Here is a 25,898-nt window from a genome sequence, read left to right as displayed (position 1 = left end):
TCAGTCTTTTTTTACAAAAAATTACTTTGAAACACATTAAAAAGTTCAAGGTTTTATTGTAACTCATCCTAAGCACAGCCAACTTTGATCTTGCGCTATAGATTAAAGTTGGCCGTGTGCTAAAAAAGGCGCCAGCTACAGTGATTACGTGGGCTTGGGGGCTAGCCGAGAGCCACGAAACTCTGCATCTTTTGTGTAAACTGTAAACAAATTCTAGAAATTTCTTTAGGGGGCGGTAAATAAAACCAAACCATACATATTATTTGCAGGATTAAGGTGCGTGGCTCGCACTGCGATTTTAAAGCCTACCATTGTGAAGTCGTTTGACTCGTTTCAAATTTAGAATTTTTGTTTAAAAGGTAAAAATTATTTTCATAAGTTATAACTTACTACTTGTTGTGTAACTTAAAGGGTTTGATATAAAAATTGATAGGGATTTGATAGTGGTGCTTTCTAAAGAATTTTGAAAGGTAAAAAAATCCATCAGGTAGGAAGTACTAAGATTTGATTTTAATTTGATTTTTAAACTTTGTGGGGTTTTTTTTACAATTGATCGGGTAGAAAGTAATTATATTTGATATACACTTGATATTTAAACCTTTTGAGGTATTGATAGAAAATTTTATCGGGATAGTGATAGTGGTGCTATATTAAAAAATTTGATCGGAATAGTGATAGTGGCGCCATATTAAAAAAATTTATAGGAAAAAATTGATAAATTAAAGTTATTCATCTTTGATTTGAAAATGATAGTTAAACTTTGCGGGGTTTTAAAAAAAATTGATCGTGATATGATATTGGCGCCATCTAGATTATTTTAGCGGTAAAAAGATAGATAGGCAAAAAAGTGCCCATCTCTGACAATTGTGAGTGTGAGCTCAAAGTGAAGTAGCTCTTTTTTCAACAGGTGTGACTAGCGTTGAAATCAAACAAGATACTTAAGCTACATTTTGACTCAAAATTTGGGACATAAAAGTATCCCTCGTGTTAATTGGCTCGTTTGTAAATTTGACAATAACTTAAAATATAATAATTTTTAACAATATATTTTAAATGGGATGTATAATTTAGGTTAAAGTTCACTAAGTATATAGGATAAGTTGTCTAATCATAATACTCTACAATGGCTCTCTGACAATGTTACTATTTCGCTATTATGAATTTTAGTTTCCTTTGATGGCACCAAGCTCTCTAGTAAATTAGTTTTTTCAAAGAATATGATGGATTCATTTCCATCTCTAATAACCCTTACCAAAAAATAAGTTGGCTAATAACCCCTTAAAACAACTATTATTTCAACTTGGTTTTAAGTTTGTATTTGGGAAAAATTCATACTTAAAAATAATTTGAATCATCTTTAATAACCAACTTATTTCCAACTAGGCCAGAATCAACCCCTTACATTTAACTACTTAAAACCAACTCAAAAATAATGTGTAATTTTCTGGCTACTAAAAACCAACTAATTCACAACTTTAAAAAAGAAGTATTTTCCTACCAACTAAATAACAACTTAATTATCACCCCTTTTAACTCGTAACTTGAAATATGCTGACAACTTGAGCCTAATTAACACCCAAGTTAATATTAACTAATAATATGTATACAAACTAAAATCCAACTTTTTTTTTGGTATGGGAACAAGGCAGCCGACAGTTGCTTTAAGAAATTAGATTTTACAATTTTTACTTTTATCTGGATAAATTTATTTATTAATTGTTGTGCAGGTGTTGGCATATTATGGAACAAGAATTACAATTGTTCAATTATATTTTAAAATTTTTTGAACCATCATCTATTTCCGTTTCTGATCAGACGGAACATTGATATTTAAAAGTAACGTCTTAAAGCATACAATGTGTTGTGTTTGTCAGTTGATGTTGTTGTATAAGAAATACAGGATGCAGATAACTAATAATATTCATGGATTAAAAATATGAACATCATATATACTTAGACTAACCTGAAGTATATAAATACTTAGACTACGCTGAAGTATAATCGTTGTTGACGTGGTCTAGACTCCATACATTTATAGCATTTTCCATTTTACTCCTTGAGATTTGCTCCGAATCCGTTGCTGATATTTTTTAATCTCACTTCAACTGACAGAGAAATGGAAAATGCTATTAGAAAATTACTAGAACCAACTGAGCTAGTAAGCTATCTAGTTTATATTTGTTTTTTTTTTATCACAATAACAGATTTGCATAATATGCAAATTGGTTGGGCCATTTGTCATCAGATTACAAATACAACACAATGCAATGGACAAAAATTTTGTCAGTAAAATAATATGGCGGTTGAAAGTTTTCGTACATTTATAATTGTGCAGTTCAACTTGAAGCTAATAATAAGGCTGCCCAATTGTTCAAAAGTTATTTGTGATTTTTCTAAACTCGATATATTTTAATCTTTTCTAGGGGTGTGCAAAATATTCGATCGAATACCAAATCGAATATTCGATTCGTCGAATCGAATATCTCTTGGGAAAGTTCGCGAATATTCGTTTTTCTTGATCAAATAGTCGAATATTCGAAAAGATAGGAAAAAAGAATTTGGTATTTTCAAATAGTTTGCAAACCTCAAATCTTTTCTTTTTTGTGATTTTAAAAAATAGGCCTCTAATATGATTGATATGTGAGCCAAAATTAATATTATACTTATGTATTTTTACAGATGTACCTGAGCTGATCAAAGCTGTTGGTGAAGAAAATTCAACTTTATTTCTCCAAAACTCATCATCCTCGGACAAATCTAAGATATTACAAAAAAGTTTCAAAGATTTAATGACCTGTCCTGAGTCAATATACCAACCAATCATAACCTGTCTTTCAGAGCGTTTGAAACATAAAGCTAATAGTGAGTATAATCAACGTATTTAGGCTACTGAGAATTTGAGTCTACCTTTAGCACTGGTAGTGTGATCTCTATTGAAATATCCATTTTCAAAATTGTTTAACATCATCTAGTATCTTGTTAAATAATGTTACATTTTATCTTCTGAGAAAATTATATATTAGTTATGAAAAAGTTTGATTTAACTCTTAATTGTGCAACTTAAATAAAAGCTTAATTTGACTATTTATTGAATTTAATGAATCATGAAAAGAAAAATTGTTAGATTGTGTGAAAAAAAATACTTTTTGAACTGCAATTTTTTTCAGTTTGATAGTAGTTCTTGCTTTTGTAAACAGGTTGCCTCATATATTCTTGAATTAATTTTAATAGAAGAGTGCAAGCATTTAATGCTGTAGAGTAAAAAATAAATTACCTTGAGCATAGACAAATAATACATAACATTCTCGCCTGATGAAATTTTGCAAATATGGAATCATTTATTATATCATTAGAAAAAGCTGCAAAGCAACCTGGAAAGTCAAGTGTGTACTCAATTCTGGTTCCTCCATTTTCTCATAAGCTTCATTATATTGAAAGTATGAGAAGTTTGGTATGGCCAATTGTATTGGATTTGTCATGGATGAGGTCTATTATATGTTTAGGCTTTGGAAAGAATCACACCTGTGACCTTCGGTTTTCCTACCAACACCATTTAACTATTATACTTTTAATTATCCTTGCGGTACAAAATTACAATATAATGTATCTCATAATTGTTTCCTAGAGTCGTCTCATGAGTCTTTGTTCTTACGGATTTCTGAAGAATTTCCTGGTGATATAGGATGCCTTGGTTTATTCTTTTTTAACTATTTGACTTTGCAACCTGGTCAAGCTATTTATCTGGCTGCTAATGAACCTCATGCCTATTTGAAAGGAGGTATTTATGCAATATTTATTTACTTAATAGAAACCACAACAATCATAATTTCTAAACATTAATAAACAATTTGAAGCATAAGTTTATAATATATCGTATTGTAATGAACACTCTTCACGTTAGAGATATTACACTACTATTTTATCTTTATTAAAATGAGGGACACTTCAGTTTAGGTTAACAAAGGTAATTTTATTTCAGACTCACAATTCCTCCTTCAAGCAATCCTTTCATCTATTTTAGACGGGTCCCCTAGCTCTCTTCTCTCTCTCTGCTCTGTTCTGCCACACGTCTCTTACAGGGGCTCTCTTTATATATGTTTTTTTTGTTTTGATTATACTTTCGGCACCAGGGGATTTACTCTTTCTAGCGGCGCCCTCTATCGAGTCCCTTACAGTATCATATTAATCTGCATATACTGTTAATGTTTTTCACTTGAAACATATACCTTCGTGCGTTTAAAAAATGTTATAATTTTTTTTTGAAACCAGCTAGGTGATTCAGTAAATCATAATGTTTTAAACAATTAAAAGATGTTTCTTGTGCTTTTACTGAGAGCCCCAAAGAGTGACCATTACAAAAAGCAACCACTGCAAAAATGTTAACGCATACTAGTGTCACATTACTTACAATACAATATTGCACAATCAGCCATTCCTCGTTACTTACTAGTATAATGTTTTTCAGATTGTGTTGAATGCATGGCTTGTTCAGATAATGTTGTAAGAGCTGGTTTGACACCAAAACTAAAAGACGTTGACACTCTTTGTTCTATGCTGACATACGAAATGAAGAGTTCAGATGAAAATATCTTTAAAGGAATTGAAGAAAGCTCAAATGCTACATTATTCAAACCAGAAGTTCCTGATTTTGCCTTAGTTCATATCAAGGTTAATTTTTTTTAACATTTATTTTTTCTAGCCTGATATTATTAATTTACATAATATTGTGTTAAAACTTTAAATAATAAACTACTCTAGATTTATTTAACTTTGATATCTGAAAAAAGAAGTTCTTATATTCGAAATATACTAAAAGGTATACAAGTCAAGTTGATTATATTTAACCAAATGCAACTTAATTATTATGGAGATCCTTCAAATTTCTAAAGGTGCTTTGAATAAACCTAGAGAAATAGCTAGGGCAATAAACAACATTGAATGTAAGATGTAACACCTATTTCAAAGCAACTGTCGACTCTAGCTATCACTGCCACCTGTATTATGAAAAGGCTATTATTAGAAACCACATTTCCAATTCTTAGAAAAAAAATCGACTTTAGTGGAGTGTGTGGTGCCATCTATTAATAGCAAAGGAATTCAAAATAGTCAAATGATAACGTCGTCAGAGCCATTGTAGAGTATTATAGTTATACTCTATTTAGTGGGTTTTAACCTAAATTATATATCCCATGTAAAAAATAGTTTCAAATTACTGTAATTTATATTTTTGACCAATTTACAAATGATTCAATCAACACGAGGGGTACCTATAAGTACCACATTTGTGTCAAAATGTAGCTTAACTATCTTGTTGTTATTTGACACTAGCAGCATCTGTTGAAAAAAAGAGCTTCTCAACATAGAGCCGGCACTTGCTTTAAAAAGTATCATCTCTTAAAAGCCACACCACAGAAAAAAATTAATGCCATTTACTTTATAAGTAAACTTGCCAATAAATGATTTCTAGACATATTGATCTTTTTAAAACAAAGCTAAATGTCAAATTGAAACAGAGCTTAGCATAACATGGCGCAATTGAAGATTTCATCTGAAAACTACATCTGTTTCTGTAGAAATCATCAGGATCGCAACACTTGCTTAGACATCCAAGTGTATCCCTTACCAAAAAATAAGTGGTCTAAGAACTATTTAAGTTGGTTTTAAGTTTGTATTTGAGACAAATACCAACTAAATACCAACTAAAAACCTACTTAAAAACAACTTAAACCCAACTAAAAACTTACTTAAAATGTTACTTAATAAAGACCACTTAAAGCCAACTTAAAACTTACTTAAAATGTTACTTAATAAAGACCACTTAAAACCAACTTAAAAAATATGTAATTTTCTGACCACTAAAAACCAAGTAAATACCAACTTAAAGAAAAAGGCATTTTCCCACCAACTTAAAACCAACTTATTACCAACTTAACTAGTTTACTGAAATATGCTGACCACTTAAAACCAACTTAATATCAACTTAAATGTGAATACCAACTGAATACCAACTTATTTTTTGGTAAGGGTATGCATGTATAATTTTCGTTAGGACTTCTTAATTTTAAACTACCATAATAAAAATATGCAGAAAGTTGTAACCCCATAGCGTTACAATATTATTTAAACCAAATTATTTAAAAAATTGAAAACATCTTAGCTTAAATGTAGTATTTACAATTGTATTTTCCAATTTAATTGCAGGTTTCTTTTCCTGAAGATATCATAAAAATTAAGAAGCGAGACACTGCTAGTATAATATTAGTCGTTGAAGGAGAAGGAACATTGACATCTGATGAGGAATCTATTAGTTATTCATTCGGTCCAGGTTCAATATTTTTTGTCTCATGTGGTTTGGAATTAGAAATTAAGGCTCCTAAACAGTCTAAATTGTCAATCTTTCAAGCTTTTTCATTTATGTAATTTTATATTTATTTTAAGAAAATTTGTAACTTTTAACCAAATTAAGCTAGTTTAGTTAATATATTGATGTTCAAGTTTTTTAAATATTTACCATGGGTTAATGTAACAATATGTACTTCCTTTCAATAAATACAACAAGTAAATATATATTTTGTGACTAAACAAGTTTGTTATTATTATATGTTCCAAGTAATAGTCCTTTCCAAAATTCCTTAAAACAGGTACAATCACATGTTGAGTCCCTTACCAAAAAATAAGTGGTCTAGGAAATACTTTAAGTTGGTATTTGTCTCAAATACCAACTTAAAACCTACTTAAAACCAACTTACAAATAATATGTCATTTTCTGACCACTAAAAACCAACTAAATACCAACTTAAAGAAAAAGGCATTTTCCCACCAACTTAAAACCAACTTATTACCAACTTAACTAGTTTACTGAAATATGCTGACCACTTAAAACCAACTTAATATCAACTTAAATGTGAATACCAACTAAATACCAACTAAAAACCAACTTATTTTTTGGTAAGGGGTGTGATCTCTAGAGCTTTGAGCTATTTTCTAATTTCAGAAAACCAATATATGCAATCTAATTTAATTATTAATAAGAAAGATGTTTTGGGAATATCAGCATTGGGGGTAAACAAGGGTTAGTCCATGGAAGAACGTAACAGCTAGTGTATAAGCTTCCCTTACCAAAAAATAAGTTGGCTAAAAACCACTTAGGACAACTTGTTTTTCAACTTGGTTTTCAGTTTGTATTTGGGACAAATGCCTACTTAAAAATAACTTAAATCCTCTTTATTAATCAACTTATTTCCAACTAAACCAGAATCAACATTTACATTTAACTACTAAAAGCAACTTGAATCCTACTAGGGAAACATCTAAAAACCAACTGAAAAATATTATGTAATTTCCTGACTACTAAAAACCAACTAATTATAAACTTAGCAAAAGCAGTATTTTCCTACCAACTGAATAACAACTTATTACCCCTTTAATAGTAACTTGAAATATGCTGACAACTTGAGCCTACTTAATACCAACTCAATATCAACTAATAATGTGTATACAAACTAAATACAAACTGAAATCCAACTTATTTTTTGGTAAGGGTTGGTACAATTGGTTATTGAAAATCTCTTGAAATAAGCAGGGAGAACCAAGTCTTGAGATTTGGAATCGGAAAATTTTTGAAACTCTGAAAATTAAGCAAATTGTACCTACACAATCCTTATTTTTAACCTTTGTCAATTTTAATGAAAATGGGAAACTGAAAGACTTATTAGAAAACCCCTTTCAAGAGTTGTTTTTCATTAATTTCACAAAAAAAAAACCTAGCAATATCAAATGCTTAATTTTTCAATTGTTAAAGAATGGAAACCAGAATACATCAATAATGGTACATTTAAAAATTCAACACAGGTTTTAATTTTGAGGAAATGATACTACCTTTATAGGTTAATAGATATCTCTTCTCATTTATTTTTACAACAAGCCATTACAAACAATATATATGATTCCAATAATATCAGACAGAATATTAACATTCAATATCATCAGACAACCTTTGATTTTCAAGTTCTGCACTATCTTTATTAGAACTTAATTCGCAAGTAACTGTTAAAAATGGTTCTTCATTCAAGGGACTGTAACTTCTTGGTGAATTGTCAGCGGAGTTATCATTTTGGGAATTAGCTTGTCCCGATTCAACTTTCCCAGAATTTGAAGAGCCACCTTGAGGAGTACCACTTAAGCGCCTCATGCCAGGGCGATAAATTTCCAAAGACGGTCTATCCTAAAATATGGAAGGTGATATTAAATAGCAGACCCATTCTCCTAGGCTAAAATAATATTTAATTCAAATTGAAACATTGCATGAGGACTCGTTTAAAACTTTTTTATCACAATAAAAGTAACAACTGACATGTTATTTATGATAAGTTAAATCATTAAAGTAAAATTGCATGTACATTCACAGTAACTATAATTACACTTTTCTCAGAAGATAAACAACTGATACGGGTGCGACACAATTGGAAAATGGAGAGTTTAAGTAAAATAAAAGTTCTTGTTCACTTACTTTATTCCTAATACGGCGTTCCATTCTTGGATCTTTATTCTCTCCACTTGAAGAACTACCTCCTTCATTGTTATTATTCACGTAACTAGAACTAGATGATTTAGGTTTTTCAATAGCTGCAGCAACAATTGCGGGATCATCGGGGATAATTCCACCAGCTCCTTGAATGTTACTTGACTGTGATGAAGAGCTTTCCCTCTTAGATGCAAATCCTTTCACTTTATGAGCTTCTGTTTTGGCATTTCTATAAAAAGTAGAAATGTTATTCTAATAAATGGTTTTATCTACACAACAATTTTTTTAATACATTCCATAATGTATAGGAAAATGTTTAGAGGAAGCAATTAGCTCACCAGTAACTAGTTCCACAATTAAACTAAACTACCTTTACTAAAAAATATTGGTCAGTATTTTTGACAAATGCAACAATAGTGCAACATTTTAGGTGAGCCAACCCTTACCAAAAAAAGTTGTTAAGGAACTACTTAAAGTTGATTTTAAGTTTGTATTTGAGACAAATACCAAATAATATAAACTAAAAACCAACTAATTACCTACTTTTACCTACTTAGAGAAAAAAGTATTTTCCCACCAACTTAATAACAACTTATTACCCCTTTAACTTGTTTATTGAAATATGCTGACAACTTGAGATTACTTAAAACCAACATAATATCAACTAAAATGTGTATACCAACTAAATACAAACTAAAATCCAACTTACTTTTTGGTAAGGGAACCGTGCTAAAAATGATAGTGAAAATCTCTACTAACGAGTTTCTATGGGCACAATCGCAGTTAACAAAATTATTAGCGCAGTGCTTCAAAAATGTTTTGCATATAACATAAATCCGAAGCCTAACTATTTATATACTAAAAAATACACCAGAAATGGTAACCAATCATATTAGCTAATTTCGTACGCCAGATGTTGAATGGAGTGGAGTAATTAAAAATTAAGTTCATTAAATTTATAATGCTTCCACTCTCAATAGGAAAAATAAAGAAAAAGGTATGATTTTATATTATGCTTTGAGTACCAATGGCAAATTTTCAGCCATGAAATGTTATCTTTCTCTAGCTACAAATACCATTAAAGGGTGCCTTGGGTATAGCTTAGCTGATTATTATTATTATTATATGGGTTTGGATCTAAATTACATAATATTTTTAAGTTGCTTTTAAGTAGTTAAATGTAAATGTTGATTCTGGTTTAGTTGGAAATAAGTTGATTAATAAAGAGGATTTAAGTTATTTTTAAGTAGGCATTTGTCCCAAATACAAACTGAAAACCAAGTTGAAATACAAGTTGTCCTAAGTGGTTTTTAGCCAACTTATTTTTTGGTAAGGGGATCCCAACTATGATTAGGCAAAAAATCATGTACTAAGCCTATTGACTTGGTCTGAAGCCAACCAAAATGCCTCAGTAAAAATTAAACATGTTAAAACTAGAGAATTGACACTTATGTGAAATCTCCACTAAAGCGTAAACAAATAATACATTTTAATTACTTTTTCTCTTCTTTCTCTCTTTGAATCTTTGCTCTCTCCCTTTCCCTTGCTGCAGCAACTTTTTCTCTCTGGCGTTCTCGTTCTCTTCGGGACATGAACCCTTTATCATTTCGGTCCCTTTCATCTTTATCCCTATCATTTCTGTTATATTTTCCACTATCTTGCTCATACCTCTCAGAATCTTTATCAGACTTGTCCATTGTGTCATCTTTATTCTTTTCCAGTTTATCTGGATCTCTTTCTTTATCTCTACCACTTCGTTCTCGATTTCCTCTATCGCTTCTATATCTTTCGTATCTTTCGCCATCTTCTCCTACTCGGTCTCTATTACTATGTCTCTCTCGATTTGAATAATTATCATGATAGGAATTAGAGTGAGTATTTCGTGATGAGTTTGTACTAGGACGTCCTTCATCTCTTTCTGGATTTTTAAGCAGCTAAATTTTAAAAAATATATATTTTTCATTGAAAGTTCAAGACATAAATGAATAGACTAAAATAAATAGGAGTGGACTTTTTTTTACCAGCTATCGATAAAACTTCGGACTGATTGATATTTTTTGTAGCTCAGATTTTGAATTTTGGTTGTCAGAGGGGATACAATTCTATTTGAAGAAGTGGCAGCTACAGGGAATTTTTCCATTCCTTCCTACCCCCCACTTCAAAAAAATCTTAACACAAGGAATTACATTACAATTATTAATATTATTACTATGTTAGATATGAGGTATGTATAACAGCCTCTTTTGTATTGTAAGTAGTTCCACACACAATCTTAATGTGAGTTGAGTCTTCCATTAATTTCGGTGGTTTAATCCCTATTATTATAAAATCATTATAGTCATTCTCCTCAAGTATAAATCTATGCTAAACGGCATTCAGTTTAATTAACTGTAAAAGAACCCAAAGGTTAGGGTTTCATTAATTTATCCCAATGAAGAGCAAATTAAGTTATAAATTAAATTTAGCGACATATGTAAATATGTAACATCTGCCCTTGATAGCCACTCAATTAAAATTTATACATAGAAAATGCTAGAGTTAATTATTTAAATAGAAAATATTTTAATAATTTGTAATTTTATAATAATATATTTATCATACAAGAGATCTGCCTATAAAGCTAATGCTTGAAATATGTATCTTCGCAGGCTCACACGCAGGAAATATTAATGAATTCAAACCCCAAGGAGCAGGCCAGTAGTCCAAGGGGGGCCAGTACGGGCGGCGCCAGTACTGGGATCTCTTTCGCCCGACCTAGCCTTTTCTGCAACTCAACTCCGACGCCCCCTTTTGGGACAATTCGCCCCTCCTAAAATATGGTTCGCCCGCTCTATATCGATGTCATGGCTACGGCCCTGCCAAGGAGTGTAATTTTTACATTTCATATCAGTAGGTAGAGTAATACACATGGTAAATTTTGAGCCATCAAGTGTTGAAAGATCCATGTTTTGCTAAGAAATTAGCTGAAACAGATGGTTACTTCTCTCCTAAGAAGTATATCATATACTTCTGATACAGGGTATTGTGAAATTTGGTATAAACCAAAATTAAAAACTTACAGTTAGCTTTATATTGGAGTTATCCGCGTCTTTACGAACATCCTTTGAATCTTTGAGATTGGAATAATAATGTCCTCCACCACTTCTGTTGGATGTGGAATCTGAACCATCTATTTTATCGTGACTGTTTGAATTTGCTAATTTTTTTTTCCTCCTCTCTTCATCTCGAGCTTTTTTCTTCTCTATTTCCCTTCGCTTACGTTCCTCTCGTTTCTCATCCCTAACTCTTTGGCGCTCTATTTTACGCTGTTTGAGATATTCAATCAATGGTGTTGTTTGCTTTGGTGCTCCTCCATTATCTATAGTTATTTAATTTAAAATTTAAAAAAATTATTTGTTTTAATGATTAAACTTTTAAATTAATTAAAGTAAGTGAACCAAAGTTTCATTTATGAAGTTAAAAGGCTTTCAAGGAACCACCATCCGATTTGTATTGTTTTTGTTAGAAAAACAACGAAATGAACTCGTGCCTTATGTGACATGAGCCCCAGAGCCCGTGGTTAAATTTGCTAACTCAATGAATAACTCTCATGACTTTAAAGTAAGCTTGCTAAGTTGCATTTTTGGTCTATACACATACTTGCTAGGCCCAATAGATGTTTACTATATTCATCTAAATCTTCTCAACCACCTCTTCAAAAGCACTAAAATTGCTGATCACTTTTAGTGAAGTAAGTATCAATTTGTCAAAAACAAGCGACATGCCTTTAAGATCTCTTTCTCTGGCTTCAATTTCTTCCAAATAAGACTCTGCTGATGGTAATGGACCAGTTCCTCCTTCCTCTGCCTCATCAGGGTTTTCAATGTTACTCAGAAATTTGAGATATTCAGGATCTTGAGCCAGGATGCCGCATTTGGCATCTCTCTTTTTAGACCTCCTTTTGGGTATTTTTTGAAAAGGCGCAAATTCTACAATTGATGGATACTCATTTCCTAGTAATTTAAAAAATCAAAATTAATTATTATAATGATTTCAAGAATATATGTCCTATAAGCCTATAAAAACTACAAAAAGATGGATAACAGGAAATTATATATTTACACTTGGCCATCATACTGTAACAGATAAAAAAGTTCGAAGGAGGCAAGTGAACTTCTATTTAAAGGGTTCCATCAGCCACGTAAGGGGATGACAGGGGGGGGGGGGAGGGTGAAATAGCTCTATTTTTTTAAATGTGGAAGGAGAAAAAAATTCGGATTTCAATATTGGTCGCAACAGACTTTTTGTCACCTTGGCCTAGTTGGCTTTTATTGGAATTTAATTAGAATTAATATGGAAAGTTGTTCTTGTTCAACGAATTGTGTTTGATTTTCTTTTCTTTTATCATGTATTTTATTATAAACCATTAATTTCGTTGCTTGACATTGTTAAAAAAGAAATTTTTTAAAACAGACTGGCGAACTAGAGGAGGAATACTGCACGATCATCGTACATTTCGTTTAGCGCGACGTGCGCCCTCTAGTGGCGGTAACGGAAATCAAAATCCGGACAGGCTAGGGGGGGCGCAAGTTTCTCCCCTTACAAGGCTAATGGAACCCTTTAAGACAAGGCTTAATGTTGCAACAGCATGGTTGGAAGTCTAAGTTGGAATCATCACCACCATCATCATACTCGCTTAGACATTCAAAGTGTATAACTATATAATTTCCACCAAAAAAGTGTGCTTCGTAAATAATAAAAAACTTGAATTGTTTATGAACCTCAGTTATTGGAGGTTTTAATATTTAAGCAGCATTTTCCCTAACATGGATGAAGAGCATCAAGTTTCAGTGTTGGTCTTTGTCATTTCTCACTCTTTCGCTCACGAAAACGAAAGAGATCCTATTCAAGTGCATCTGGTATTTGAGGGTAAGAATAGGGACTCTTTAGTCACATAGATTCAAAATTGTCCCATAGATTGGAAATATATAAGAATGAAAAGAGATGAATCAGGAAAAATGCTGCTTACGTTATAGTTATTATTTAGAGCATATGTAACATAATTACTCATAAGTATGCCACTGTACCTTTATTCCATTCAAAAATCTTCACTAACAGTTTGTTTTACCACGAAACAGTAAAAAGGTGGACTACGTTAGATTTTAACCTTTTTATTCATCCTAGTAATTTTGGGAGTTACACTATTGGCTACTAACATATGTATTTAAGCCAATGGAAAACCTCTAAATTGAGAAGGAATTTTGTGTGTCAGAATTTTTGTCAGCTAGGTAAATGTAACTTTATTGAAATTTATTAACTCGCTCAGTTTGTGAGGATGAAGTTAAATAATGAGTAGTTTAAAAAAATAAAAGGTTGGGGAAAATGACCAATATGGTTTAGTGATCGCTTTCTGAAAATGGAACAAGTCGTCGAAATAGGATATTGCACCAGCAATATTAAAACCCATACCAAGCCTAGAAGAGTTATGCTTAGGCTCAAAATAATCTGCAAAGACTCCAAACATGCATATATATAATGTATTATATATATCCATGCTTATGTCGCTTAATGCTTTTACGTTTTTTTGGGTAACATTACTAATCTTTCTTTAAAATATTGGAAATTAGATAAATTTCAACTATTTTTTCCAATAAACCTTCTATTTGTGACAATGCAACAGGGCCATAGCCAGGCTTTAGATGTAGACCGGGCGAACCGTAATTTAGGAGGGGCGAGTAGTATTAAGTGCCGTCTTTATAGATTTAGTTCGAGGAACGCCAGGTCGGGCGAAAAGTTCAGTTCTTCATAAGTAGCTCATGTTTATACCCATGCTATTAAGTTTACATCAACAATGATATTAAGACAACCAAGTGATATTTTTCAAAACAGGATCATGTGGAATTTTGCCTTTGTGATCTGTGACAGAGATAAATGTCATTGCAGTGACGAATACTACCATATCACAGAAAATCTAATGCAAAAAGTGGTGTAGATATGTTTTCAGAGATATCTTATCATACCTTTTGTATCTATAAAGACATATCCATCAAATTTGTCTTTGAAAATGAATACATCATCTTGGTTGATAAAATTCAAGTAAACTCTTGAAAATGCATTAATTCCCAAGCTGAAAATTCAAAATAAGGGATTAACTTTTTACGTAATGATATATACACAATACAGAGTATTATACATTTACAGGAATCTACACCTCTACTTGGAATGCTTATCCTGCCGTATCGCGTATGGCAAGATCACTCTGACGGCTTTGGCCCAGCCTAGAAGATAAAAAATCCCCTCTCACGTAGTTGTTTGTTAAGTTAACATAGTTATGTCAAAAAAACGTCAGCCACATCGAGACAAAACTCTGCCGCGATAAGTATTCCAAGTAGAGGAATGGATTCCTGACATTTAGCATAAGTCTATAATATTGTTCCATAAGTTTGTCACTTTGGAGAATATTAATAGGTGTCAATCTGTGTAATTTCACAGATTGTCACCTATTCTAAATGTAAACATATTTAATTATCTGGTCAAAGCCATAAGCTTATACACCAATTATGATGAGTGCTCAGTCCCTCAATCTGCTCTTAGAGTTAAATGTCGTCTTTATAGGTTTAGCTCTGTTTTGATAATTCTTACCTCTAGCCCATTAAAATATAATTGTAGTGTGTTAACGCCTCACAAAAAATAAATACAGACCAACCATTTACCTCAAGTCAGCTTTAACGAAATTAAAGTAGTCGTTTGGTGGTACAGGAGCTACTTGCTCTATAAATTGTGGTTCAGTCATTGATGGAGGGAGCCTACGAATGACCACCTAAAATCAAAACAAAATTCTGGAGTATTGGAACACATTGTAGGTGAACACATTGCAGATAGAACATACAATTCCTTTAATTGCTTCACTTTTTTTGCTACATATTATTGTTTAATATCTAACGTCCAAAGCTGAAACCATTCTTCCATATAACATGCATTTTGATATGTATATAATTGGGTTTCAAAACAAATATATTTGCAAGCATTAACCCTAACTTATCATTAGTACAAGCAACAGAAATTTTAACACTTATAAACAACATATGAAATTTGAACCAGTCATTTAATTTAAAAAAATATGCCAGATTTTCAATATCCAGATGGCACTTCAACAAGATCTCAAAAAGAAAAATTATTTTACGAGAGGTTATGTTACATAAATTATTAGTTTGTAATAAAAATGTTTTTCGAAGATATACATTATCTATAGGACTTAAACTTCGTATACAGCTAGTGGAGTTGGTAACTGAAATGTGCATCAAAAACATTTATGATTTGAATGTTAAACGAGACATTAATTCCTACCTTAGTTTGGAAATTTTTATCCCTTTTGGACTCCCTTGATTTAGAGCCATCAATAGACTGCTTGACCAAAGGTGTGGATGTTGAAGAGTCTTGCGTCATTCTAGATCCGTTTAGTTTCTGAAGTTCACGTTAATGAATGAATGAATAAAAACAGTCTTAAAGGGATACAATTGGCTATTGAATGTGATAGATTACTAGTCTTATTTTCAGGTTGAGAAGATGAATATTTATTTATAGTTTAATTATTCACCTAAAAAAATGTATTAAAAACATCACATCGTTTTACCAATCATTGCTTACAAACATCCTCGTTTAATTCAAAATTTAGTTAAAATTAAATTTAGAAAACATTAATTGTAATCAGTAATCATAGATATAATTTAGTGTCTTATTACGGTGTTTATTATTATTTTCTTTACTTTTATTCTCTAGTACCGAAAAGTGTGCTCTCTTTAGTTCCTGGTAATGAGAGTTCAAATCCCGGTAGAATAAAGGAAACATTACGAGTAACCCACGGGGAATATAGTGCCATTTAAAGGGTGGTAGTGATAGTTGCTGGCTATTATTACACCAGCAAAACAAACAAAAGTGCTCTCAAAATTTGATATGTCACTATAAGCGTTTGAAGGGAACATGGTCAATTATCTTTATTTTAATGACATGTATAATATTTATTATATTATAAACTTGCTTATATTACAGCACACCTTGGATTAATTACTTCAAGAGCAAACACTAAAAAAACTCATTTAAGTAGGAATAGATTATTAAATGTTTTATTGACATCGACACTCGGGGTGATAGAATGGTAGTACTTAATAAATAAATTTTTATATAATACTATCTTACCTTCCAATTAAAATGATAATTACATGTATCTTCCTTACAAAACTATGTATTTTTAAATGACTCGATCTAACACTATTACAACCAGAGTCAATTCGGCAAAATCTCTAATTGTCGGAAAAATAAAATATAGCGTACAGTAGGGTACTCGATGCGGCTAAAAATAATTTTAGACCAAACTAAATCCAAATAAGTTTAAAATTGTCTTTACACAATAGAAACGAAATAGAAAATCAAGTTTTCAATGAGAATTACCTTAACATAATTTAAAATATCCCAAAAAACTACTTTTAGACCAAAAAAGGGCGAAAATTTTATAATTTTCAAAAAACTTAAATAGATGGCAGTGCAGCTCCATTCGGATTAAGAAAGGCGCGAACAAAATCATTTGAATTTTTTCGAATCCTGGAGCGAGTATATCAAATCTATTTGTAAATTACGAAAATAATACTATAATTAACGATCTATCTAAAGATACCTTCTATAGAAATAAACCTTATAACGGCGGAGACACTACCAAAGAATAAAGGAGTTAACTCTGTTTCGCGTTTTCGTCTTTAATTTTCTTAAATATGACACGGTCAAACTAATTTAAATTAACGAAGTTTAAAAAAAACTTCACGATCTATCGAAATATACCAAGTATAGACGTGTACCTCTTCTAGGGGATAAATTATGAATTAATTAATATTACCAAAGAATAATGGCGTTTACTATGTTTCGCGTTTTTCGACTTTAATTTTCTCAAATATGACACGGTCAAACTAATTTAAATTATCATTTATAGAAGACTTCACAACCTATCGAAAGATACCAAGTATAGAAATTTTTATTTTGGAATGACGGATTTGAATAGCTGGTCTCAGGGACACGTTGACGACGCCGCATACTACTGTTCTTGTGTAATAAGAACGTATGACAAAGAGCTACATCATGAATATTGTAGAGCACGAAACATATTTTATAGAATTTATTTCCTAATATTAAAATTGAAATACACCAACTACTTAGACGCTACCTATCATTTGATGTTCGTATTAACTAAATTAAGATTAATTTTTAACTTTAAAAAAAGGCATAATACATAAATACTACACATTAAAAAATGACATAATACGTAAATACTACACATTAAAAAAATTTACATAAAAAAGCTATAATGTAGAACGTTTTTTTGAAAATTAAGTAGTTCAAAACAACAAATACAAATTTTTATTTCTAAAGTGTTTTTGCATTTCCTGGGCATATTTTTATTAGAAACTTTAAACATAAGAATTTATTATATATATTTTCGTTTTTATCTTTCTCTTATTCGGTTTCCTTTATTTGCGATGTGATCCCCATTTTATGATAATCAACGAATTTCTGTAACAGGATTGTGATAAATTGATTGTTTTGTAAGTTATTTTTAAGCGTATATTATTATATACCTTTTGGAAAGTTTACCATAATGACTTTTTTCGAAGTGGTAGTTTTATTGTTTTTTGAGGTATATTCCCATTCGATCAAAATCCCATTCGACCGAATTCAATATGTTTCCGAAATATAGCCCAAAAGGCGGATTCGGTTCATTGGGACCTTTTGTTTTGTTTTTTACTTTTGCCCAGAGATATAGCAGGGTACGGAAAAAACGTTATACCTAAACAAAATTGCTACAGGTGTACTAACGGTAAGGTTAGGTTAGGTTAGGTTAGGTTAGGTTAGGTTAGGTTAGGTTAGGTTAGTCTCTCACTTCCCTAGGGTGGCGCGCTTTTATAAATATATTTATGCTTTGAACTTTTTATTTATATCAAGAATACAATAATTCGAACAATTTCATTTTTTAATGTGAATGGTTAAGTTTGTAGCAATTGCTATTTTCGCCATTTTAGCTAACTGGCTCCAATAAGACTATCAACACTTATTTATATAAGAAGTAAACCTATTTAAAAAACGTCTCATAAAAACGAAATTTGATGTACTATAAAAACAATATAAACGTGCAAAATTGGGCTGTAAACCGCACAATTGGGGTATTTTCGATCGATTGGGACTCAATGTTAAATCGTTTTCGAACGAATGGGATTTCGGTCGAAAGGGACCAAAGCATTTTTGAAGGCTATAAACAAATGAAACAATTTATATTAGTTATATGTTAATATGATAGTTATTAATGTTTTTAAACCAATTAGTTTTCGCTTTTATATTTATTTAAATTATATTAAAACAATTAAGTTTTTAATATAGTTATTATCGTATATAAACGCTACTTATGGCACACAGCCACGTAAAGGCATGGTTTATTGTGGCCTGTAAAAATATTTATAAAAATAAATTGACAAGCTTGAGAATTTGTCATTTTATTTTAATAAGTATTTTTACAAATATGTTATATTTCCTTTTACGTTTAAAGAATTAACATACCCCAACCCACCCCAGCAAATGCCTCGAAAGAAGCATATCGCTTCTGTTGGGTGTTTTCAGTGAAGCATATCGTTTCTGTTGGTGTTTGCAGTGTAGCATATCGCTTCTGTTGGTGTTTTCAGTGAAGCATATCGCTTCTGTTGGTGTTTGCAGTTAAGCATATCGCTTCTGTTATTGTTTGCAGTGAAGCATATCGCTTCTGTTGGTGTTTGTAGTGTAGCATATCGCTTCTGTTGGTGTTTGCAGTGAAGCATATCGCTTCTGTTGGTGTTTGCAGTTAAGCATATCACTTCTGTTATTGTTTGCAGTGAAGCATATCGCTTTTTTGGTGTTTGCAGTGAAGCATATCGTTTCTGTTGGTGTTTGCAGTGAAGCATATCGCTTCTGTTGGTGTTTGCAGTGAAGCATATCGTTTCTGTTGGTGTTTGCAGTGAAGCATATCGCTTCTGTTGATGTTTGCAGTGAAGCATATCGTTTCTGTGGGTGTTTGCAGTGAAGCATATCGTTTCTGTTGGTGTTTGCAGTGAAGCATATCGCTTCTGTTGGTGTTTGCAGTGTAGCATATCGCTTCTGTTGGTGTTTGTAGTGAAGCATATCGCTTCTGTTGGTGTTTGCAGTTAAGCATATCACTTCTGTTATTGTTTGCAGAGAAGCATATCGCTTTTGTTGGTGTTTGCAGTGAAGCATATCGTTTCTGTTGGTGTTTGCAGTGAAGCATATCGCTTCTGTTGGGGTTTGCAGTGAAGCATATCGTTTCTGTTGGTGTTTGCAGTGAAGCATATCGTTTCTGTTGGTGTTTGCAGTGAAGCATATCGCTTCTGTTGGTGTTTGCACAGAAACCTTTACCAGATAATAACTAAATAAACATATTTATTTACCCACGCTCTATGTATATTAGAAAGGTTTGGTCGTGTAAATAAATAAGATTATTTGAGCTTTATGTTAATTTTTTATCAAAAACATTGCTATTTTAATTTAATTTTTTGTGTTATATATCTGATTTAAATATATTTCGACAATTAGTCATGTACGTTAATAGATTTCCCTATACTTGGTGTCTTTCGATAGATAGTGATGTTTTCTTTAAATTAACTAAATTTAAATTAGTTTGACAGTGTCATATTTAAGAAAATTAAAGGTGAAAAATGCGAAACAGAGTTAACTCCTTTATTCTTTGGTAATATTAATTAATTCATAATTTATCCCCTATAAGAGGTACACGTCTATACGTGGTATATTTCAATAGATCGTGAAGTTTTCTTTAAACTACGTAAATTTAAATTAGTTTGACCGTTTCATATTTAAGAAAATTAAAGGCGAAAACGTGAAACAGAGTTAACTCCTTTATTCTTTGGTAGTGTCTCCGCCGTTATAAGGTTTATTTCTATAGAAGGTATCTTTAGATAGATCGTTAATTGTAGTATTATTTTCGTAAATTACAAATAGATTTGATATACTCGCTCCAGGATTCGAAAAAATTCAAATGATTTTGTTCGCGCCTTTCTTAATCCGACTGGAACTGCACTGCCATCTATTTAAGTTTTTTGAAAATTATCATTTTTCGCCCTTTTTTGGTCTAAAAGTAGTTTTTTTGGATATATTAAATTATTTTAAGGTAATTCTCATTGAAAACGTGATTTTATATTTCGTTTCTATTGTGCACAGACAATTTTAAACTTATTGGGATTTAGTTTAGTCTAAAAGTATTTTAGCCTCATCGAGTACCCTACTGTACTCTATAGTTTATATTTCCGATAATTGAAGATTTTGCCGAATTTACTCTGGTACAATTACATCAACGAAGCACAAAAAGATCTGGAAATGTCTGAAATGTTGCAGTAAAACCGCTCTATTGACGAATTAATTAAAAAGTTTCAGACTAAACTAAGCTCGTGCTAGAAAAACGAGAAACACGGTTGGTCTAAAGATAACATATTAACCAACGGCGAAAAGGTAAAAAAGACCAACAACGTTTGGGGAAACTAAAATATATTTATTTATTTAAAACTGATACGTGGTGCTTCGGCAAATTGGCGTAGTTCTGTAATCCCAAGCGTCTACGAGCTTCAAACACCGCACCCCACATAAGGAGAACGCAACCCGTCAAAAGGCGTGCATTTTCTTGTGTACAGTTTTCATTGGTTAGACGTTTTAGCGTCTGCTGCCGTCGGAATGGAAAAATTCGTAAATTGTCTCCCCCCTTTCCTTAAAACGTTCAGTGTAAAGGCTCGTCCAATGAAATTTGTACACAACACTTCTTTAGCTTGTTTAAAGGCTGGCTGGGTTCTCCTTGTGTAGGGTGCTGTGTGTTTGTTGCTCCTAGATGGCCGTGTGAGGACGCCCACCAATCCCCCAACGTGTAGTTTGCCCGGTGAGTCCCTCATTTGCCCGGCCACGGTCAACTTCGATCGCGCTTTAGCGGCCCCATCAATCACCTTAATGTATATATTTTCCCACCAGGGCTCCGCTACGATCAAAATTTAACGTTAGTTAGATAGAAAAAATCAACTAAAAACAACTTTTTTTAAATAAATTTAAAAAAAACATTTAATTGAACTGAATGTAGGTTAATATTTAAATAATAGTATAATATTTTTTTAAAAGATCCTAATTTTTTAACGGTGTTTATAAATTATAAAAGAGTTAAATAGAAACCAAGAACTTTAGATGCTGCCAGCAACATAGTATTATTGCGTAATACCAGATACTTGAAACACATGTAAATAAATAAATAAAACAAAAAGTGAAAATAAGATTCAATATAACTTCAGGGTAATATATTATAATAAAATTTTATATAAATAATATTAAGTTAAAATATATTATTAGCACAATAAATTCTAAGCTTTCGTCTTTTTAAACTTAGAATAATATGGTATATTTAGTCAAACAGTATAAAAACTACGTAACCTAGAGATATAATGACGGTCGAAAGCAGTAAAGGAAGTTGTAGCAACCGGGGGGGGGGGGGAAGGCACTCAGTGAATTTGCACTTCAAATTTCGGTACCGCAGCGCCACTACGGCAGTATTTAGTACAATATATAATAAAACCGGAGAAAAATGGCAGTTACGGTGTTGCGGAGGTGCTAAATTTGGCATTTTGGATATTTAATTGTCTAATATCTGTCAATTCAAAAAAGTGACAGTAATTGGTTACTGTTTCGTGAATTTTTTAGTTAGAATTTGTGGATTCGTTGTTTCGGTGTTTATTTTCAAAAAGTGAAGAATAAGGCGTTTGTTCTCTAACGTTGCCAAGTCCTAAAGGTAACCAATTCCTTAATGAATTTTCAAGAATTTTGAACTAAATCAAAATGATTGCCACTTAAAACTGCCGTAGTGGCGCTGCGGTACCGAAATTTGAAGTGCAAATTCACTGAAGGACTCCCCCCCGGTTGCTACAACTTCCTTTACTGCTTTCGACCGTCATTATATCTCTAGGTTACGTAGTTTTTATACTCTTTGATTTAGTAAGGGTTTGTTTGTGAAGAAATAGCAGACGACTTTTGAATTTGAATGTTCTTTAACTGAAAGGTTCAGCTTTTATATCGTGATAATTTTGAATGAGCAGACAGCTTTCACACATTCGATTTAAAACTCAGTCGGTAGGCGGCGATACTTCTGACCAAAGTTTAAACTACGCACGAAGCTTGTAATATGATACGCAACACGAAGGCATTGTTATGAATATTTCTATCTTTTACCTATTTAGTTCCAAAGATGTACCCAAGTATCTTTTATTTTGAATTATATTAGTTTTAAGATATTCTTACTCTTAAAACTAATTAGATATACAGAAAATACTACCTAAGAACGGTTATAAACTCGTTAATTGCTATATATATACTGTACATTGTGTTTTTTTCTCGAAAAAGTGATTTTTTTCAAAAACTATGTTTTCTAGAAATTTGAAATTTGTACTGTACATTATACGTGCCGGGGGACACTTTCTACCAAAATTACATCTAAATCAAAAACAATTACACGTTTTTTAAAAATTTAAATTTTAACCGCTAGGTGCTATAAGAAAATTGTAGAGCATCACCGAAAACGTACAAATAGCGTTGGCGCGAAAAAATAGACGTCTTTTTCACTGAAAAAAATACAACTTGAAAAAGTGACAAGCTGGGCAAGCTAAAATAACTTTTTTTGAATTCCATTGGGAGATTAGTGTAATTAGTGTAATTTCTTAATCTGGTGTTTAATGCAATAAACACCACTGAAAAATCGAGGAGACAATGGCGAAGAAGGTATTACACGATTTAATTTCATAGGATGAAAAATGCAAATTTTTTGAAAAAACAAAGAGACATTTTATTTATCTAATTACAAACAAAATTACGTACGTTTCGAAAATAGCACCTTCGGCTGCGATGCAGGCTTGGGCGCGAACAATCCTATTGTCGAAGGCGGCTTGAATCATTGCCGGGGTTACTTCTTAGCAAGCGCTTACAATAGGCGATATTATAAAGTCAGATATGCTTGCTCAACTTGTTAAAATGGGATAACGAAATAGTACAGTTAAAGCCTACGGATGAATTCATAGACTCTTTGGTGGGAAAGCTAATGGAAGCATAGTGGAAGGTGGTCTTTCCCATCAAAACAAGAAGGCCACGTACACCTTGTCCTTGACGAAGCCCCAAAGAAAGAAATCCAACGGAGTCAGATCAGGCGACCTTGCTGGCCAGTGTACGGGACCATTTCTCCCTATCCATCGTTGTGCAAATTCGTTGTTTAGGTAATCTCTCACGGCTCTGTGGTAATGAGGCGGGGCACCATCTTGCTGAAACCACAGTCTTGCTCGTTGCGCCAACGGCATTTCGTCAAGTTGTTGTTCTAGCTCATTTCTCGATTTTTCAGCGGTGTTTATTGTATTAAACACCAGTTTAACAAATTTCTGACTTTCATAAAGTTACACTAATCTCCCAATGGAATTAAAAAAAAGTTATTTTAGCTTGCCCAACTTGTCACTTTTTCAAGTTGTATTTTTTCAGTGAAAAAGACGTATATTTTTTCGCGCCAACGCTATTTATACGTTTTCGGTGACGCTCTACAATTTTTTCATTGAAAATTTCCTAATAGCACCTAGCGGTTAAAATTTAATTTTTCAAAAAACGTGAAAATATTTTTCGATTTAGATGCAATTTTGCTAGAAAGTGTCCCCCGGCACGTATAATGTACAGTATAAACTTTCTAGAAAACATAGTTTTTGAAAAAAATCACTTTTTCGAACAAAAAAAACACCCTGTATATATACTATTAATTGACGGCGTAATACCTCGACCGAAACTAGTCGGGCTTAAACTTTTAATAATAAAATATTTTTTGTGTAATTTCACTCAATATATACTATTAATAAAGATTTGTTATTATTAAAGATTTATAAAGTTTAAGAGAGACAATATTTACGCATCAAAACGCTCTAAACACCTCTACAGCCTTCAAAACTTTGTGTTCTAATATGGCGCCTTCGCGTAAAAAAACGCGTCTCTTTTTCTTCATTTAATATTTATAAAGTAATATTTTTTTAACTATGAATTATACATAAATATATTGCGAAAAGATAATATAACTTATTATACCTTTTTTTTTCTAAAAAAGTAAGTGGAAAACCGAAGAAAAAGCATTTTTCCGCGATTTCGTTTGTATTCCCCGCCTTTGGCGATAGTAGGTTTTTGGTCGTACGTAGCACCCCTATCGGGATTATTCCTACACGCAAATTTACATTAGATGCGACTTGCGAGGCAATTGACGGGGCCGCTAAAGCGCGGTACGCGTGATCGAAGTTGGCCGTGGCCCGGCGATTCTTTTTTCTTTTCTTCCGAATATTCCGCAAACAGCGCTGCAGTATAGCTTCCCTCAAAAATCCCGCCTCTTTGTTTGGCCGTCAAATCCCACGCTGCCTTTGGTTTTACCATAAGTCTATAATATTGTAACAATATTATACACTTATGGTTTTACTTTTACTTTCAAAGATTCTAGAACTTTCTTCAGTTATAAACTCAGCCTCTGCCACGACCATCTCTTGCCATGGCCATGTCTGCCACTTTCCGGGGCCCAGAGTATTTCGATCCAGGGACGATGAATCCGACTGCAGCTTGGAAAGAATACCAACGACTGTTCAAGATTTACGCCACGGCTTCCAAATTATCGATCGAGGAGCCGCAAACGCAAGTAGCACATTTCTTATATATTGTTGGCCCAGTCGGTCGTATGGTCTATGATAATTTCGTACACCCGCAACCTGATAATTCAGAAGACATATTTGCAGCATTCGATCTCCATTATGCTCCATACAACAGCCCTGATTCTTACCGATATAAATTTTTTCATACGAAGCAAACTGCATTTGGGGAGTTCCTAGCGGATATCCGTTCTCAGGCACAGAATTGCGGCTTTGATCAACACTCTGACTCGCTACTGCGGTATCAAATCCTGGCGGGTATTTACAAATCAGATCTTCGGAAATCGCTCTTTGCCAAGCAACACTTAACCCTGGCTCAAGCGATAGCTATATGCCAAGCAGATGAGACATCAACTACACATGCTGATCTTGTACGCAAGCAGGATACTTACAGTTCACATACGTATGGTCCAGCCGCAGTCAATACCTTAAATGATGGCCATTACCGTAATCGCCAGCATTATCAACCTCGAGCTCTGGCTCCAGCTCGTCCTAGGGGTCCGGCGTTTTCATATCAACGAGGCCAATGGCATCCGTCTAATACAAGACAGGGTTCTCAACAATCACGAAGACCATTTGCTCACCAATATCGGCAAGGATTCTCCAGACCACCTGGG

The 25,898-nt window shown here is 32.6% G+C and overlaps 2 protein-coding genes across 3 annotated transcripts in view; one reads left to right on the top strand and one right to left on the bottom strand.

Annotated features, from left to right (window-relative positions):
- Positions 1–6,541, top strand: part of Mpi (mannose phosphate isomerase) — a 35,032-nt gene extending 28,491 nt beyond the window's left edge. The window contains exons 5-8 of the mRNA XM_090167911.1: positions 2,680–2,862; positions 3,626–3,778; positions 4,466–4,668; positions 6,202–6,541. Of these exons, the coding sequence (XP_090024037.1) occupies positions 2,680–2,862; positions 3,626–3,778; positions 4,466–4,668; positions 6,202–6,420 (758 nt within the window). The 3' untranslated portion in view covers positions 6,421–6,541. The remainder of the gene's footprint in view (positions 1–2,679; positions 2,863–3,625; positions 3,779–4,465; positions 4,669–6,201) is intronic.
- Positions 6,542–7,886: 1,345 nt separating this feature from the next.
- Upf3 (UPF3 regulator of nonsense mediated mRNA decay) lies at positions 7,887–16,790 on the bottom strand. 2 transcript variants are annotated; one of them, XM_090167910.1, is made up of 10 exons: positions 16,700–16,742; positions 15,851–15,967; positions 15,745–15,791; positions 15,217–15,323; positions 14,524–14,630; positions 12,289–12,516; positions 11,584–11,882; positions 10,022–10,458; positions 8,510–8,753; positions 7,887–8,224 (listed from the first exon to the last, which is right to left on the bottom strand). In XM_090167910.1, the coding sequence occupies exons 4-10, from the start codon at positions 15,294–15,296 to the stop codon at positions 7,970–7,972; spliced, it is 1,650 nt and encodes a 549-aa protein (XP_090024036.1). In that variant the 5' UTR covers positions 15,297–15,323; positions 15,745–15,791; positions 15,851–15,967; positions 16,700–16,742; the 3' UTR covers positions 7,887–7,969. The 2 variants fall into 2 exon arrangements, with proteins under 2 accessions (XP_090024036.1, XP_090024035.1); XM_090167909.1 differs by lacking the exon at positions 15,745–15,791 and having other exon boundaries at positions 16,700–16,790.
- Between the last annotated feature and the right edge of the window lie 9,108 nt (positions 16,791–25,898).

Source organism: Leiobunum rupestre, chromosome 3 (genome assembly GCF_980474605.1).
Source record: "Leiobunum rupestre chromosome 3, qqLeiRupe1.1.hap1, whole genome shotgun sequence".
Taxonomy (NCBI): domain Eukaryota; kingdom Metazoa; phylum Arthropoda; class Arachnida; order Opiliones; family Sclerosomatidae; genus Leiobunum; species Leiobunum rupestre.
This window is presented reverse-complemented; position numbering and strand designations above follow the sequence as displayed.